The 17,739-nt window shown below is 29.6% G+C and overlaps 1 protein-coding gene across 1 annotated transcript in view; it reads right to left on the bottom strand.

Annotated features, from left to right (window-relative positions):
• The window catches only part of LOC106460181 (ran GTPase-activating protein 1-like), a 45,939-nt gene extending 29,251 nt beyond the window's left edge, over positions 1 to 16,688 (bottom strand). The window contains exons 1-7 of the mRNA XM_013919868.2: positions 16,401 to 16,688; positions 13,824 to 13,951; positions 8,695 to 8,754; positions 7,164 to 7,343; positions 4,808 to 4,942; positions 3,338 to 3,496; positions 601 to 714 (exon numbers count right to left, since the gene is read on the bottom strand). Coding sequence (XP_013775322.1) covers positions 601 to 714; positions 3,338 to 3,496; positions 4,808 to 4,942; positions 7,164 to 7,343; positions 8,695 to 8,754; positions 13,824 to 13,951; positions 16,401 to 16,530 — 906 coding nt within the window. The 5' untranslated portion in view covers positions 16,531 to 16,688. The remainder of the gene's footprint in view (positions 1 to 600; positions 715 to 3,337; positions 3,497 to 4,807; positions 4,943 to 7,163; positions 7,344 to 8,694; positions 8,755 to 13,823; positions 13,952 to 16,400) is intronic.
• Between the last annotated feature and the right edge of the window lie 1,051 nt (positions 16,689 to 17,739).

Below are 17,739 nucleotides of genomic sequence, written 5' to 3'. Positions count from 1 at the left end.
AGTAATTTAAAAAAAATGGTACCAAAAGGTATGAAGAAATTTCTTATTTTCGATTCAATATTATCAATTCCCACCATTAGTCTGATTAGTTTGTTATTATCGAATTACTTCAAACAGTCTCTTGTGCATTATCATCACTGAGTAATTATATAGTATTAGTTGTCTTTTCAGCAACATTTAACAACTGACAGGTCAAAGGAGATATCTGCCCTTCAAACTTACAATGGCTCAGTAACAGAGGGTTAAAAATTCTGGTTATGCCTGATTACATTGTTAAGTGATAAAGTTAGCTTATCATATCAAGAATACTTGTATAATGCAACCAATGTCATTTGAAGAGACAGAAGAAAGTAGTTTTAGAAGTACGATTTCTTCAAAAGTTAAACTGTCTGGCCACTTCAGATAACTCTTCTAAGAAACCATTCTAAATCAAAAGAAACTTTATTTATTTCTTATCTAGACTAATCTTTTAAACTTAGGTAAAAATCTGTTAAAATTAATAAATAATCACTACATTAAACTCAAAAGTAAACTGAACCAACATAAATGTTAAATATCCTTAATACTTTAACAAAGCTCCGAGTTATATATGATGCTTACTTTGAGTGCATACTGACTATCCATTAAAGCTTTTCCAAGAGCTTCAGCACCTTGAGTCTTGATAAGACAGTCCCCAAAGTTAATTACTTCAAGTCTTTGTAATGAACTAAGAGCCTAGAAAATTAAATTATCAAGGTAAATATAAAATATTTGCAATAACAATAATAAAAAAAAAGGTGTGAATGGGTTTTACTGAAAAAAGAAAGAAAACAGATACAGTAGTGTGCAAGTTTATTAGAACACTTCATATTTCCTGTAGTTTAAATTTGTCGTGTCTATGAAATAAATAAATAAAACCATGGTAGTTTACAATGTTGTAAAAACCATCAAAATTGGCAAATTATTCATTTTCTCATTTCATCCATGACATTAATATGCTACACAATTAATTTAAAATTTAAAGATTAAAGCAATACATAGCCAAAAATGATTAAGTTCAATAGAATTTCTGAACAGCGAGTTGTCTCATCTAAATTTAAGGCAGTGCAACAATGTTAAGTATGATTGCTTTTAGTGCCAGTCATAACATACAAACATTTAAGATTTTTAAGTTCCGAGTCTTTCGTGCAGACATCTTTTCTTTAAAAACTTTGTTCAGTACATTTAATATAATGCTGTGTACTATTAAAATGTCAAATCAAAGAGAATTAACACTCTTTGACAGCATCAGAGCCAAATCTTTTCATGATGCTAAATGGAGTTTAAGACATATTGTAAAAGACCTTGGCTGTTCATAAAGTACAGTTAAGTACAAACTGGACAACCACAAAGAAACCTAGCCCTATAGCATCAGACAAGGCAGGAGACAAGAGAAAAAAGCTCAATGAAAGAGATGTTTGATATCTAAAAACCCAATTCCCTGAAAAAACCAAAGGAAAAACTTTGAAAAACCTTGCTGATAACATTAACAAGTCACACACAGATAAAATTGCAAGGAAGAGTCTCACGAATGCTGCAGAAATGTGAGTTTTCGGGAAGAACAAAAGCAAGAAAACCCTTACTGCACAAAGAGAATATAGCAAAGAGGATAGCTTTTGTAAAAGAACATGTAGACTGGTCTTTGGAACAGTGGCACAAGGTGCTTTGGACAGACAAGCATAAATATGATCTGCAAATGGTATTGATTATCTTACAAATTGGTGGAATCAATTAGTATGTTTCACTAAATACCCAGTTCCATTTATCAGTATTTCATTATATTATGTTACAATAGCCTCACTTTAAGTCTACCATGGTTTTATTTGGCAAAACCAAAATAGATTTTAAATCTCCATGTACAACAATATACAATGCAGTATATACGTGTTTATTATTTACAGATTTAAAATAAAGAAATTTAAATGCATCACTATTTAATATATTCTCCTCATTCCTCACAAACACACACCTACATAATCATGTTCTCAATCTAACCTAACATTCTTATTCAAAGTCACTGAGGAAATCACATTCCTAACCATGTTTATATTTTAAGACAGTCTCAAATCAAGATGTAAATTTTTTTTATTCACATGCAAAATGTTTATTTCTTACACTGTAAAATATTAACTGAGGCTGTCTGACTTTCCAGATACATCTATCAATCAGTATTCCTTCATCTTCCGTTAGCATAACTTATGATATAAATAAGTGATTTAAGGGTTCTGATGTTGCTTGAAGTTTTAATTCTCAACCAGTCACGATTGTTATTTGATGTTTTATATTAAAAATTTATACATCTAAAATGCCAAGTAGTCCTGAGTGCTAAATCTAGATGGCAAGTCAGACAGCTTCAAGTACCTTTACTATTGTAAACAAGTAAGGTATGTTTATAAACCAAACTACATCAACTTCAATACTTAGAAACCCAATGGTTCATTAGATGAAATTCTCCATTATCCATCCAGCTAAACCTGTGGGAGCTGAAATTGCCTCAAACTGCATTTCTTAACTGATTGTGGGTTATTTACTGTGAAAATTTTATGTTTTATTTTATTAACTCATTTTTAAACAATGAAGGTGATAGAGTACAGTGAACAGATATGCATTACATTGTTTTTTTTTATGAGAAAGATTAATGAATGTTTGAACTTTACAGCTTGTAATATTTTCCAAATAAATTTTTCAGAATAAAATCTTGTGATTCTTTAGTCACTATAACAAGCATTGTAATGAATGCTGTTCAATAAAAAATTTATAGAATTAAATAAAAAATACTACTTTAGTCTACCTGTTAGATCAACGATCATGACAAAAAGCTATCAAAAGAAAGCAGCACAAACAGTACATCACTAGTCTTTGATAATATTCGAAAATATGTGTGTATATGTGTTTATATATTAAAAATACCAGATACATTTTTATTATTATGAATATAATATACAAAAAGTAGTATCAAATAATCTACAAAAATGTAAATGCACAACAAGTTCAACCATAATAAACTTCAAGTAATTACTCAATTTTTAAAGTTGTAATTTTCAGATTCTAAGACTTTTTATGTATACTCTAACACAAACTAGAGGAAAACAAGTTCACTCGCTTCAGCTTTTTATGTATACTCTAACACAAACTAGAGGAAAACAAGTTCATCCACTTCAGCTTTTTATGTATACTCTAACACAAACTAGAGGAAAACAAGTTCACCCACTTCAGCTTTTTATGTATACTCTAACACAAACTAGAGGAAAACAAGTTCACTCACTTCAGCTTTTTATGTATACTCTAACACAAACCAGAGGAAAACAAGTTCACTCACTTCAGCAAAAGCTTTTGCTCCCTTGTCTGTAAAAGTATTGTCATTCAAATTAATATGACGCAGATTAGAATTAGATGCTAAAGCACTGGCCAGGGCCCCTATTCCTTCATGGTATATTCCATTCTGTGGCATCTGTACCTCTTCCAAAGTTCCAAGAGCCTAAATAAAACATGAACATACAATACTAAAATGATTACAAGTTACCTAACTTATTATAAAACATACTTGTAATAAACACAGTGCACATAAAAGAGACAACCAGAATCTTTACTTCTACACAATGTGCACATACTAAAAGGTTAGTCAAAAATTATGCTACTTCTTTATCTAAAATCACTTTAGAAAACATGAATTCTACTATACACAGACCACAAAAAATATAAAAAAAGCTACAGACTTTTCATGATGGATGGTTGTTTACACAGTTTCAGCTGTTCCCTGAAATAACTGTGTTAAAAAAAGGAGAGGTAATCTTACTAATTGAGTAAAGTTTGGATGCATGCAGTGTTGCTTCTGTTTCCAAGAAAAAAGGGAGCCAAGAATGAAAAAAATTATTTCATGAAAATAAAAATTGCACAAGTTTATCATAAATCCAACTATAAAAAAAAGGAAAGAAAGCCATTACCACTGAAAGACCTCATCTCTAGGATGTTGTCTTATTAGTGGAAATCTCTTTACTTACACATCCTATTAGACAGTAGTTTGAAAAGATTTCCAAGCAGATGAAAACACCTCATCATAGACAGTTCACATTTCATTTCTGCTTACACACTAGCACAAGGGTAGTCATTTAATTTTTGTTATGGTCACTGTTTCTGTATTTACAGTAAGGTCAAAGTCCAGAGAATCATCTTTCACCATCTTTCCATTTAATTTTTGTTATGGTCACTGTTTCTATATTTACAGTAAGGTCAAAGTCCAGAGAATCATCTTTCACCATCTTTCCATTTATTTTTTGTTATGGTCACAGTTTCTATATTTACAGTAAGGTCAAAGTCCAGAGAATCATCTTTCACCATCTTTTCAAATGATTCTGTATTACAAATGAACATGTAGATAAGCCTAAACGAAAATACTGATAACTTTTAGCACCATTCTTTTGTTTATGTAATTACGAGATATTACACAAAAGTTTTGGTTTCAATTTCAGTAGATTTATTAACCAATTTTCAGTGTACCAATCTCACAATTGACAACAAAAATCCAAATAACATGTTTTAAAATTGTGAAAAACTCATAACACACAGATGACATTCCCAATTAATCTGTTAACTTAGCATTTGGAATGGAACTGATAAACAGACCTTGGGAAAGCCTTTGTTATTCTCTGATATTTCATAATATTTTTCCTTTTTTGTGTAATTAAACAATTTCATAGTACTCATTTAAGTTTATAGTTATATAAAAATATACATATAATATATAAATATATATATAATATAAAAATATACATATACTTTTGTAAAATACCTTGAAAACTGATGCAAAAGCTTTGGCTCCTTCATTTTCTAACCGGTTCCTTCCACAAACAAACACTTTCAGTGAGAAAGGTGTAGCAGTATTTTTACTTGCTTTATGAGAGTCCATTAGTGCCTGGGCTAGCATCTGAAACAGTAGGAATGCAAGTTTATTACAGAAACAATAATATGAATTTTCTATGATAACTTTCTAATGCTGTATACCAACAATACTTGTTTCTGAGTGAACCCGTATCCCATGACCTCTGTACTTGCATGCTCAATAAAAGTTCAACTTACAAGAACAAAATTATAAAAGAAAACCTTTAAACAAATTTTTACTTTTAGATAACACCCTCCATTCTATCCCCTAAAAGCACAATACAGATGCATTCTGCTAAGTTCTTTTACCATTGTACACTTGTTATTGAGTATTCTGTAAGATATATTTAAACCATTACGGATTTGTGCTGACTGGACTTTTCTCAGGACTTTCCAAAACTAACTGACACTTGTTTCTTAGTTTAGATATCTGAACAAACCGTATCCTCTGAATTACTTGAAAATGTCTTACAGTGTTTCCCAAACAACTCTTAATACACATAAATTTTCTTTTAAGTTTTCAGTCTAGAAATAAATTTGTACAGAATATGTAATGTTCAGTATTTAAAAGACAGGCTTTTATAAGATAATTTAAGGTTTGGGTTCTAAGTTGTTTTTTTATTTTATTATTTGGCTCCAGTTATTTTAAATCAATTGAAATTTGATGATTGGTCAGCCTCCAATATTAAGTTATTTAAAATAAAAATGTGTAGTTTATGCATTTAATAATTTCTCAATGTTTAATTAACATGTGTAAGTAATTTTTCTTTTATGGTTACTTATCCTTCATGGTTGTAACTTTATCAATTAACAAAAAATTTTAACAGTTCTTTTTCTTATTCTTTCTTTATATATGTGTGTGCGTGTATAATGAAGTTAAAAAAAACAATGCTTTCATTACTTAAACTAACAAATATCACCAAGACATGCTATGCTATATAGAAAATAACTATTCTCTGTTAACTGAGGTAACTCAAACTGTTAAACTATAAAATACCGTATCATCATTGAACACTTCTCCATAGTTTTTTCAATAACAATACGTATTTAATATTCGAATATGCTTCTAACTTGTTCCTACGTGGCCCACAAATGGAGTTACAATATAACCCACGTGCCAACTGGATCTCAACTTGTCTCCCAAAAGTGCTTTTTGTTTCAAAAATTATGACTAGACTGAAAGATTCGATGGATAATGAATATTTTTTGTGAGTGATATAAAATGATAAAAACCGTATAACCCAAGTGCTTCCGAAAGGTGGTACCTTTGAAAGCACTTGGGTTATGGGGTTTTTACCATTATATATTAAAACTTTTTGAACCTACGTGTTTTTCTGAGATCTTGCGAATGATATTTAATCTTAATTTTTATCACCCATTTGTGTTTGCTTAAAATTAAATATACGAAACTTCTGAAACAAATGAAAATTAAATAAACACTTAATTTTTAAAAGTTACACAACTTTATAAACTAACCTGAAGAATATATATATAGACACATAACATTTAGCCTAAGTTACAATTTGGCACACATTCAACAAAGCACTAAAAACATTCTTCACGTGAGGAGCCGGAGAAATATGATACTACGTGGTGCTTCTAATCATCACATGTTGTGTTTCATAATGAAGTGTGATTATTCAAATTCATTAATAAAGTTAGACTTCCTTTTGACACAATCTTTTAAACTAATGTAATCCCCCCCAACCCCACGCAAGATAATGTTTTTATCTGATGTACAAGTATAAGATTATTAATAACATAATCATAAGTAAATATTAATGCTATTGTCATATTTCTAGGTAATACATGACTGTTATAATTACATTTTAAGTGATTTACAACTGAAACATAGATGTAATCGATTACTTTATTAACTAATTCAGGATGTTTTTAGAACTGTTTAAAAATATTAAGGTCTGTGATCCATGACCATGCATTTTGACATGTAAAGTATACAATTGCCTTCAGACAAAAATATATAGTATATAGTATATATATCTGTTACAATATACGTTTACCAGTAAACTTCTATACCAATGTTCAAATTTTACATACCTTTCAGTATAGACGTATTCAGTTAATGTACCGAAATAACAAATCCACAGCAAGCGTTACATTTCCTGAACACTGCACAGCTCTTGAAACACCTTATTTTCTAACCAATTCTAATAAAAGAGTTAGCACACAGCATCACACACAAAGAGACCCAAAACTCAAGCGCTTTAGAATAGGTGACATGCTTCTAAATAAAAAATAAATAGTACCTTTCCGCCTTCAATACCAAGTCCATTGTTGTTTAGCTTCAATTCCTGAAGTGTGAAACAAGAAGAAGACTTGAGTAGAGGTACAATTCCAGGGACTCCAACCGGGCCAAAAGCATTATCACTGAGATCCAGTTCTACAAGGTAAGCTGGGGCAAGCATTATTCCAGCACTGAGATAATTCTACAAATGTTTAAGAATTTTATTTGGTTATGTATACAAATCTATTGCAATTTTAAAAGTAAAACAGATTAATTATAAGTCTTAAAATATTCACCTGTACAACCTAATAAATATTTACTTGATAAATTTGGTAAATATTATTCCACTGCTGGACTTTTTGTTATTAATACTAATATTAATTATGATGCAAAAATTGATGTCAATTATCTTACCTATAAATGTAAATCTAAAAACTACCTATTGTTACGGTTGTTTAATATTTATTTACTTTTCATTTTTGGAATATAAAACTTCCAACCTACCGTTTTAAGAATTCAAAATCTCTAAATAAGCCCAAGTTTAACTTATTTTTTACAATGTTATTCTAGTAAACACTAAAACCAATTAGACTCTTACAATTTCTTTATGATTTAAACTTTAAATATTTCTAGTTTTATTTGCCATAAGGTAGACTGATAATGATACAATGTATTTTTGTCTAAAGACAATAACTGTTTTCAAACTCTACTCATATTTTATCTTAATTGGAAACTTGGATCAAGTAATTTCTTTCTTACACCAAATAATGGCTTGATTATGTTTCTAACCTTTTTATTCACAAATAAAATTTTCAGGCTGATTAAAATGTTGATAATTATTTCATTTAGGAAAGAAAAAAAGAAACAACACGAAAATGAGGCTTATTACGGGAAATAAAAAACATTTTATTTAAGACATTTTCCAATTATAGCTTCATCAGATTAAAAAAAAATGCTATCTTAGTTTCCTGTTTTTATTTCTCCTTAATGGCAAAAAACACTCTCTAAATAGATGTTTCGACAATGTGTGAGCTGCCTTGTTAGTTTAGCATCAGAACATTAAATAATACTGATCAAGTCAAATTCACTGATGGGATAAATATTGTTTTAATAATTAGGTTAGAAAATTGTTGTTGCAAATTGTTTTATCCAACTTAATAAAAAAACATATATTAATGTTTTAATTTTCATAGGATCATTAAATCAGTACAAACTAACACTTTTAAGTATCCAAAATTCAATGTTTGCAGTAAAAACATTTCATTAATAACTAAAGATGTTAGACCTTCATAACACTTTTCATCACCAAGAACCTCATTCAGGAAGGTTTTAGCTGTTGGACATCTTGTCTTGAAAACTGATGACATTCCAAAAGAAAAAAAAAAACTCAAAAGCTTGCCGATACATAATCAAAACAAAATTCAAAGCAAGGTGTCCAGTAGTAAAAATCTTCCTGATTGTGCCCTCTTGCACCATGTCTCTCAAACAAAAATCTCATTTATGTATAAAACACTGACAAATATACCAACAACAAATAAACAAGATTAATATACCAGTGCTTCAGGTATCTCAGTCTTGAGTCTTCCTGTAAACATGTCCTTCCATAGTGCTCTCTACAATAAAAATAAAATAAGATTGATACCTTTTAAAATCAATTATGTGCAAATACCTTAGTCATGTATTTGTTTTTTTACATGACAAATATTTGTGCAATTTGATCAAGATAAATTTTTATTTATTTGAACTTGAATTTTTGTACATGACAAATCTTAATAAGAAAAGCTATAACGAAACTTTGCACATCAGTTGCTTATAGATACATTGATGATATTCTTTTACTTCATTAACAAAGTTTTATTGATACAAACAAACAAATTTTTAGAATTAAATTTCAAGCAGTTACTTATCTCTGAAATTCTGAAAGTGCCTTTCCTTCTTGAGTTTGAATTCATGCTTTCAACGAAATGCGACTAAAAATTTCTGAACGTCCTTTGTGCAGGGCATGCATCACCTTTCTATAATTCTTTACTCTTCCATATGGCTCAATGCACAAGTGTCAGTGAAACTTGTATAAGCTCTGCTTTTCTGCCATAATTTAGACATTACTGACATTCTTTACTCTTCCATATGGCTCAATGCACAAGTATCAGTGAAACTTATATAAGCTCTGCTTTTCTGCCATAATTTAGACATCACTGACAATTGCAGTCTCAATGAAATTTGTTGCAGGGGGATGGGAGAGAAGGTACTTCAGAAGTAACTACTTGTTTGAAATTCATTTTAATTCTAAAAATGTAAGACTTAAATCAGACAGGTTTACTTCTGATATACTGAAAGCCAGAACACCCACATTGAACTTATGAACATGAACACAGAAAAGTAACCAAAAATATAGAACTAAAGAGTATGACAATAATAATCAGAATACAAGAAATACTTAATCAAGCAGGGTTGGAGTAGAATTCAAAACCAAAAAATAATTTGCAGAATTAGAGTTGAGGAAGAAGAAATGAAATGAGCCAGACTTATAAAAAACAAAACAAAAACTGGATACATGGTGGAGCAGGTCAGCATGGGACAGTATGAAGAACTGGACAATACGACCAACTGATCTTGGCCAATACCAAAAAAAGAAGAGGGTAGGCAGAAAATAAGATATTGAGCAGGCACACATGAAAGTCAACCAATTAAAAGACAAGTACTTTGTAACACAGCCCAGTGGGTGAAAGTGTCAATAAAACATACATAAGAGTCTCGTGGAAATAAAAGCAATATCAATGACACCCTTAAGTAGAATATAAAGTTCAATATATAAAATATATAGCAAATCCGAGAGAAAAAGAAATGTAGTCAGGATCAAGGCTAGCATTGTACTAGAAAATCTAGCTCTGCATACTTTGTTGACATTTAGGTCTAAGAAATAATTGACGTTTTATCACAAGCAAAAGGAAATGTTAAATGTTGCACAGATTAAGTATCTACAAGACTTGGAATACCCATTTACAAAGACATTTATAAAACACAGCTGACAATGCACAAGTAAGGCTTTCAGCTAAGATACAGAAATTCCAATAGTAGTGGAAATAGTTGTATCAAAAAGAACATAGTAGCAAAGTTAATAACTTGACCATCAACAAGAAAATATAAATTATGGTGGGAAACCTGGGCTTATGTAAGAACCCTTCATGCTTGTGCAATAAGTTACATGGAAGGTGGGAATGTAGAGAATTATGGGTAAATGACACATGCCCTGTAATGCAAAAAGGACATTCGAAAACTTTTAGTCACATATTTCTGACAGAACGAATTAAAACTCAACAAGGAAAGTTTTCGGTATTTTAGAGGTAAGTCTACCTGATTTGAAATATTTATTTTAATTTAATATTGTTCTTTTATTATAAAGATGATTTTCCATTGTTAGCATAGTATGTGAATTTAGGCCTAACTTAAATGTTCTAAGCAGGCCAAACCTATTGAGATATTATGCTTATGGGCAAAAACAGTGTTAACAACAAAGGCACCTAACAAATGAAACAATGTATCATTGTCTTTAAAAGTAACAGCATAATAGCAACATATATTATTAGCTGTACTCATTGCTGGATTTATTCTTGGTTTTGATTTTTGAAGATAAATTGTTTTAAGTTGAAGTTTGTTAATTTTTATAAAAAAATAGCATTTTTTTTCAAGTACATCCATTCAGAATAATAATAAAATATCTATTTCATGAATTAAATTTCAATTTACTTCATCAGTGCAGACTGTAATTAGTAGATAAATAAACTATTTTATTTTTTATGACTCTTCATTCCTTTATAAGCAAGACAAGATCACAAACGTTTTCATCAACCTACTCCAAGCTATATTACCAAAATATATTTGAGAGGAGGGTCCCTAGAAAAAAATTCTTAAATTCCAATTTAGTTTATAAATCATAAGTAACTGACCAGTGTAATGTGGATTTATAGATCTTTATTAGAGCTAAAGATATGAAATATATAGCAGACTGTTTTCCAAATATAATTTATCAAAAAAAAATTACAGTCTGTGTTGCATGCAATTAATAAAAAATATTCTTATATTCAAATATACAGAAAATACTAACATTATCTTGAGGATTGATATTTTTACTGCATGCTAATGTAACATAGCTAAATAATGGTAAAAATGTTTATCATGTATAACCAATACACCCAATGGTTGAAGTATAACTCTAATAAATGCACTTGTGTTATTATTGCACAGCTCAAAATTATATGCTCTAATTATTAATGTATTGCTGAACATTTTTTGGGAATGATTTTGGTAATAATAAAAAACCTTACAAGTTCAGATAACTATATATGATGTGTTTACATTATTTAAAGACTTTTTGTTCCAAAGACTAAATCATCTTTATTTGATGTGACCACCATTTTTCATCTACATTTTATAAAAGAAACAATCTGGTAATATGAGAGAAAGAATATGATACTTACAATTGAAAACACCCACTTGATGTCCATTTAAAATATTACAGAGATACAATTCTCTTGGAAGAAGAAAATATGTTTGACCTACAATTACCAACTTCCTGAATTAATAGATTAAAATAATGTCAGGTCAATCATCCTCGAAACCAAAGGTTCATGGATTTTGATGCAGTTCAGTATGGATGTTAGAGCCATAGAGATGTAATATTTTACAAGTTCACATCTCTACCAAATGGTTTTTTATGTGAGAAATCACTAAATATTTGACCTGAAATGGCTCCCAGATGAGACCAATGACTTAAAAATATCGTTTCTAAAGCTATGGTAAGCTTTTTGCATGCTTTAGCCAAATATGGTATATTTTCTTGCATTTAGAATTTTGACCTTTGATCTCACTTGGACTATCAGCCATGACAGGGATGGCAAAATCAAAACTGGATACTGAAGTTCACACTATCATTTTAATTTCTACCAAAAATCAGCCTTTAATCACAAGGTATTCAGTCATTCCACTGTGTCATTGTATTTTCTTGGGTGATAAATTTAGAAATGACTAGAAAGGCAAAACAACTTGCTCAACTTGTGCTTTTAATAATGTAATAACACCGGTACAGCATTAATAGTTATAATTCATACCCATAGTGGAAAGGCTGATATGATGAGGTAGGTTTAAATAAATGGCAAAACTTGCAACATTAATGCAATCTATGCTGACTCAAGTGACGACTGTCATGAGCACAAGAGCTAGTAAGTTAATTTATTAATCAAAATTACATTTAAGCAATTAATGTCACAAAAATAATTAGCTGATTGACATTAGTGTTTTCAGTTATTCCAACCACCATTTAACTGAAATTATGACTAAATCAATTGTCATGAAAATAATCAACTGATAAAAATTGTGATTAAACTGATTGTCACAAAAATAACACAGGCCTGCGATGGTTTTATCATCTTGAAATTTTTAGATGTTCTACAGTAATTCCTGTACGCTGGATTTGAAAATGATATCCATTTTTCTCCATCACGTACAGATTTTTCACAAAATGTCATGATGAATAACGTAAAAGAAAGACCACAGCACGTAATTTTGAGACTTAAAGATGTAATTTTCACACAAGAAAATCAGGATGAATGAGGATGCATATTCATTTGACATCAATGTTCTTCCCTTTTCTTCAGTTTGTTTGTATTTCTGTTAACAAACATAATAATAAAAAATGTTCATTGTGATAAATGAAATAACTTGATCTAAGTAAGTTTTTTTTCTTCCCGATTTGTAAAAAATCCTTACGTGATAGAAAAAAAAAAGTATTATTTTTGAAATCTGCGTATATGGATTATGGCAAATCCGTTATTAAAACCAAAACAACTTTTATGAAAATTAAATTTGCAGGCCTGTGTAATCAACTAATCATCATTTATAGATCAGATCACCTGATGAATTATAAGATATACAATTTACAAAAAAATTAGTGTTAGAATGACCAACATTATAATTGGTGATTATTCAATCATTTTACTCCATTAATTGTATTCATTACTTTCAACATCAATAGATAATTTTTGTATACCCTACCTGTTAAGTTACCTACTGCCAAAAATAACAGGTGGAATGAAAAAAAATCGAGGCCTATCTTTCAATCAAGACTTCTCATATTATCAAAAACAACTATGGTTCCTTTCTTTAGCAAACTCATTTAAAAATCAGAACAGTTTATTAATTCATAAATAAAATACACACACTGAAAAATTTACTTTAATTTTAAAATATAATAAATGCAACAACAATAAAAACGTTTCCTAAGGTACTAAGTTGTCTTTCACCAAAAAATTAACATAAAATCTCTCTAGCTCCCATTATCATTAGTTTTGTATTTTACCAGCTCATTAATAATTTATTCATATACTATACCTGTACATTATTTTACCTACTTCAGAAATAGAGGTTTGGGAAAACTGTACAGATGCTTCACAAATCCAGAAATTTATCTTGTTTTAATTCTAACAATTTTATGAAAGTAGCTCATACCCTTACAAAATGAACAAAAGTTTACATAATTATTACATAAAAAAACAACAGCAAATAATGAATTCATTCAAATTGAGCATTAATTGTATTTTGTAAGAACTATAACCAAATTTTTATTAAATTATTTGAACAAATTCATTGAAAAACATGATGTAAAATGCCTGTTAAATAACAGTACCTTAAAGTTGGGCTGACCCTCTAGTGCCTTTCCAATGGCTTTAGCCGCACCTGTTCCAACAGTGTTTCCTTCTAGACACAGAACTGTCATACCTTTGCAGTTTTTAATAGCTTCAACTACTTCTTTAGCTACAGAAATATATATATATATATATATATATATATATAATAGAGAGAGAGAGGGTGAGATATACAATTTCTGTGATAATCAAAGGTAGCCTACTTAACTGTTTTGAAAAAAAACTTTTTTTAAAGTTTCAATTTCCTAAAATACCACAGTATTTAATGCTTGAAATTTTGATACATATTTTGCCAGACAGCAATCTTGTTTTAGAAAAGTTTATGGTCAGCAGTTCAGGCATAATATAAACTTGTTGAATTGGTAATTAAGTCTAGTTTTTGAATTATTTCAATATGCTTACGATGAGAAATTAAAATATACCTTTATAATTGTAAACTTATTCATTTAAACCTGCCATGAAAAGGCATTTCTTAAAGCTTTTCGCCATTGCTCCTTCCTACTAAATAAAAACATTTCATGTTGATAAAATCAGATCAAGTCAAGAATTACATCATAAAAAAGTAATCTGTGAATTTACTTTCAGATGTGATATTGACTAGACTTGTATAACGAATGCTATGTGTAACTTGCTAACATTATGAAAAAACCTAATATAAAAACAACATAAAATCCAAAGACAACAATACAATTGTTGATCCATCTAGTCCTATTCAATAGTAAATTAAAAGCAATTCATTACATCATACAGAAAACATATATGTCAAGATATTAAAATTAAGACTTTGCAGTTGAACTGTTAGATCAGTTTTCATTTCACTTGATTTGTGCAAGTTATTCAGAATAAGTAAACTGAAAAATTTTCAAAAGTACACTGGTACAACTCAAAATGACTGGTCTACAATTCTTCATCTAAAATCTTACCATGGTGTATCTACTTCATGGTCTAGGAATCATCATGAGAAATTTCCAATTTAGCAGTTGCTAGTTCCAATAATTTTATGGAAGAATGTACGGAATACCCTTTTACATTATTATTGGTAGAATATGTTCAAATGAATTAACTTCAAGTATTTGATTAATATATTACTAAATAAAGAATATTTATTCCAGTATTTTTTATTACATTAAGATACCAAACTTGGTTATAAATTATTTTTCCACTAAAGTTACATGAAATTTCAGATTGTCTTTCATTCCAACATTTACAGTAATTTATTTATGCATACATAATCAGTCAACACCATGAGCTATGAAAGTGCACATCAGAGGACCTACATTTTAAAACACAGCTAAGACCATTGCAGAAAGATAAATTTACATATAGTATGTAAAGGTACAGTATCTCAAGTTATAGCTAAATCTAACTTAGTGTTACTGTTAGGATAAAATTCATATCCATGTTTCTTACATTTACATCATTTACCTGCATTGACATTATCAGGAAGAGAAAAGGCTAAGCAAAGATAAAAACAACTTTAAAATTATAAATGAGAATTCCTCAAATAATCATTTCTCTTTCTATTTTAAGTTGCACTTTACTTTAGAAGAAATATACACAAATACATTTAAAACCTAATTTCATAAACTGAACATTAAAGTATACAATTAGAAAGGTTTAGGAGCAAGTTTTATGCTACATTATTTTGGGCAATAAATAGTCATATGATGCATTTTCCCATGAACACAAAAATTGTAATTTCAAAACAGTCAATACTTCTGTTTCATTCAAAATGATAAGGCAGTGCCTACTGACTCAATGTAGATGATACATGTAACTATATTAACTGAATGTGCATAGGATTGTTCCATATTGGAGAAAGAATGTTGACCAGGAAGCTTTTAGTAAAATGTAAAACTAAAAGTCTGTTATACATATAAAATCAGATGTGTTACCAAAAGTATTTGTACTTAAGAAAAATCTGTGAACTGCTGACATCAGTCTGACTCGTACTCTGACAAGTCAAAACAAGGTGATGTTCCTGCAAAGGATTAAAAACTTTTGTCCATTGTACACTTAGCATATTGCACATGCCTCCAAAATGCATATTTAGTAGTCTACATTTTTACAGTATTCCAGTATACTGTACCTGGTAATTACTCTCTTCTATCAAGAACAATCGCTAAACCTACACTGTAACTTGTAGAGTAAAATTAATACGTATTTGATAACTCTGGACATCAAATACTTGTGTTCTGTAAAATGTCGTGGCATGCGTACTTTGAACCCCACCCGTGCACATGCTACGTAGGGTTAAAAAACACTGGAATAAATATTATACCAAATTACTTTGTAACAATTACGTTAGTATTATTATCAGCATTAAACTACAATTCTGCAAACTTCTGACATTACAACTTACTCTAAACCTTAAACGTTAATTTCCTTTTATTACAGTTAGTCAGTGTTACTTAGTGTTAGTGTTACAGTTACAAATATAGCCAGCAATAAATTACATTAGTAATAAAATATTTATGCTGCGATTTACTTCACAGCACATACCTAACGAAGTATATAAGTAACTACACTTTCTAAAATCACGTTAAACTCAAAGTTACCGTCAGATTCGCTGTTTAGTTTCAGTCCTTTTCCTGCAAAATTAACTTCTCTTTCTTCATCAGTAACGGCTATATCCACGGAGGTGTCTGCAAGCTTTGAAACGATATTCTCAATTTCTTTGGCAGTCATGTTTATTATTAATATATAATTATTGCTGTCTCAAGTACTCTTTGTGTTATAACCTATTAAATTAAAGCTGTTGATGGAACAATATCGCTAAACTAAAGTTTAAACACAAAGCCACGAGAGAAAGGCGCAATCTCCGCACCAAAATAAACCATTCAAAATACGATTACGCCCTCTATAATTACACACTTATTACTTTAAATATTACAGAGTAATCCACATTACATTTGACACAACCACGAATCCTTTTGCAGTAATCTAAATGTCAATAGCAGTAACTCTGCTATTTACCATTAAGTTTTAATATACATACACACACATATATGCAACATTCCGATCTACATACAATATATCGGACAAAATGTTAGTCTTCTAAAGAATTAACTCAGATCGTTCAAAATGTGAAATAGACCTCTTATTTACATGCTTTTGCAGATGTCTATTTTGGAAAAATGAGATGAGAACAATAAATTAACTTTATGGAAAATATATTTTATTTTGAAATAAAAATCTTTCTATTCATAGGGCTTTAATCAACAATTCTAAAATGTATAATCAGATAACTTAATTTTTGATGCATACTGGAGGAATTGAGGCATTTTGGCAAAAAAAAAAAGTTTGTAAAACACGATCTTTACTCCTCAGGTAATAAAGAAAAACATTTTATTTAAACTAATATCCCGCCACTGCGGCTTCAACAAGACTAGAAGATAAAACTGTAATGGCTGAAATAAAAAAGTTTTTCAATTATCATCTGGAAAGCAAATGTTGTTTTTTACTAACTATATTGCAAAAATGCTTATAATTCAAGGAAATTAAATTGTATCAGATTTTTTAATATATTTTTTAATAAACGAAAATAAAGGAGGGACAAATGCCTTAAAATAATATTTGAATTAATTTTAAAAATCTATGTATTTTTTTGGATACTATATTTTATCCTCTATATAAATATAATAGTATTGTCTGTTGTATGTTCATGTATCTACTTCGTAGGGTGTGGGTGAATCTTCACCAAATTTGGTAAGAAGGTTCATTGGGTCCATGAGAAGATACATACAAATTTACAGTTTTGAATTTTGCGGTTTTTATGGGTGTTTTTTACCACTACTTCGCCCTCTGTTGATGGATCTTCACCATATTTAGCATGAAGGTTTGTTGGTTCCATGCGGAGATACATGCAAATTTGTGGTTTTACATTTTTGTTTTGCA

This window comes from Limulus polyphemus, unplaced genomic scaffold, assembly GCF_000517525.1.
Source record: "Limulus polyphemus unplaced genomic scaffold, Limulus_polyphemus-2.1.2 Scaffold724, whole genome shotgun sequence".
NCBI classification, from domain to species: Eukaryota; Metazoa; Arthropoda; class Merostomata; order Xiphosura; family Limulidae; genus Limulus; species Limulus polyphemus.
The sequence above is the reverse complement of the archived record's forward strand: the minus strand, read 5'-3'. Positions and strand labels throughout refer to the sequence as shown.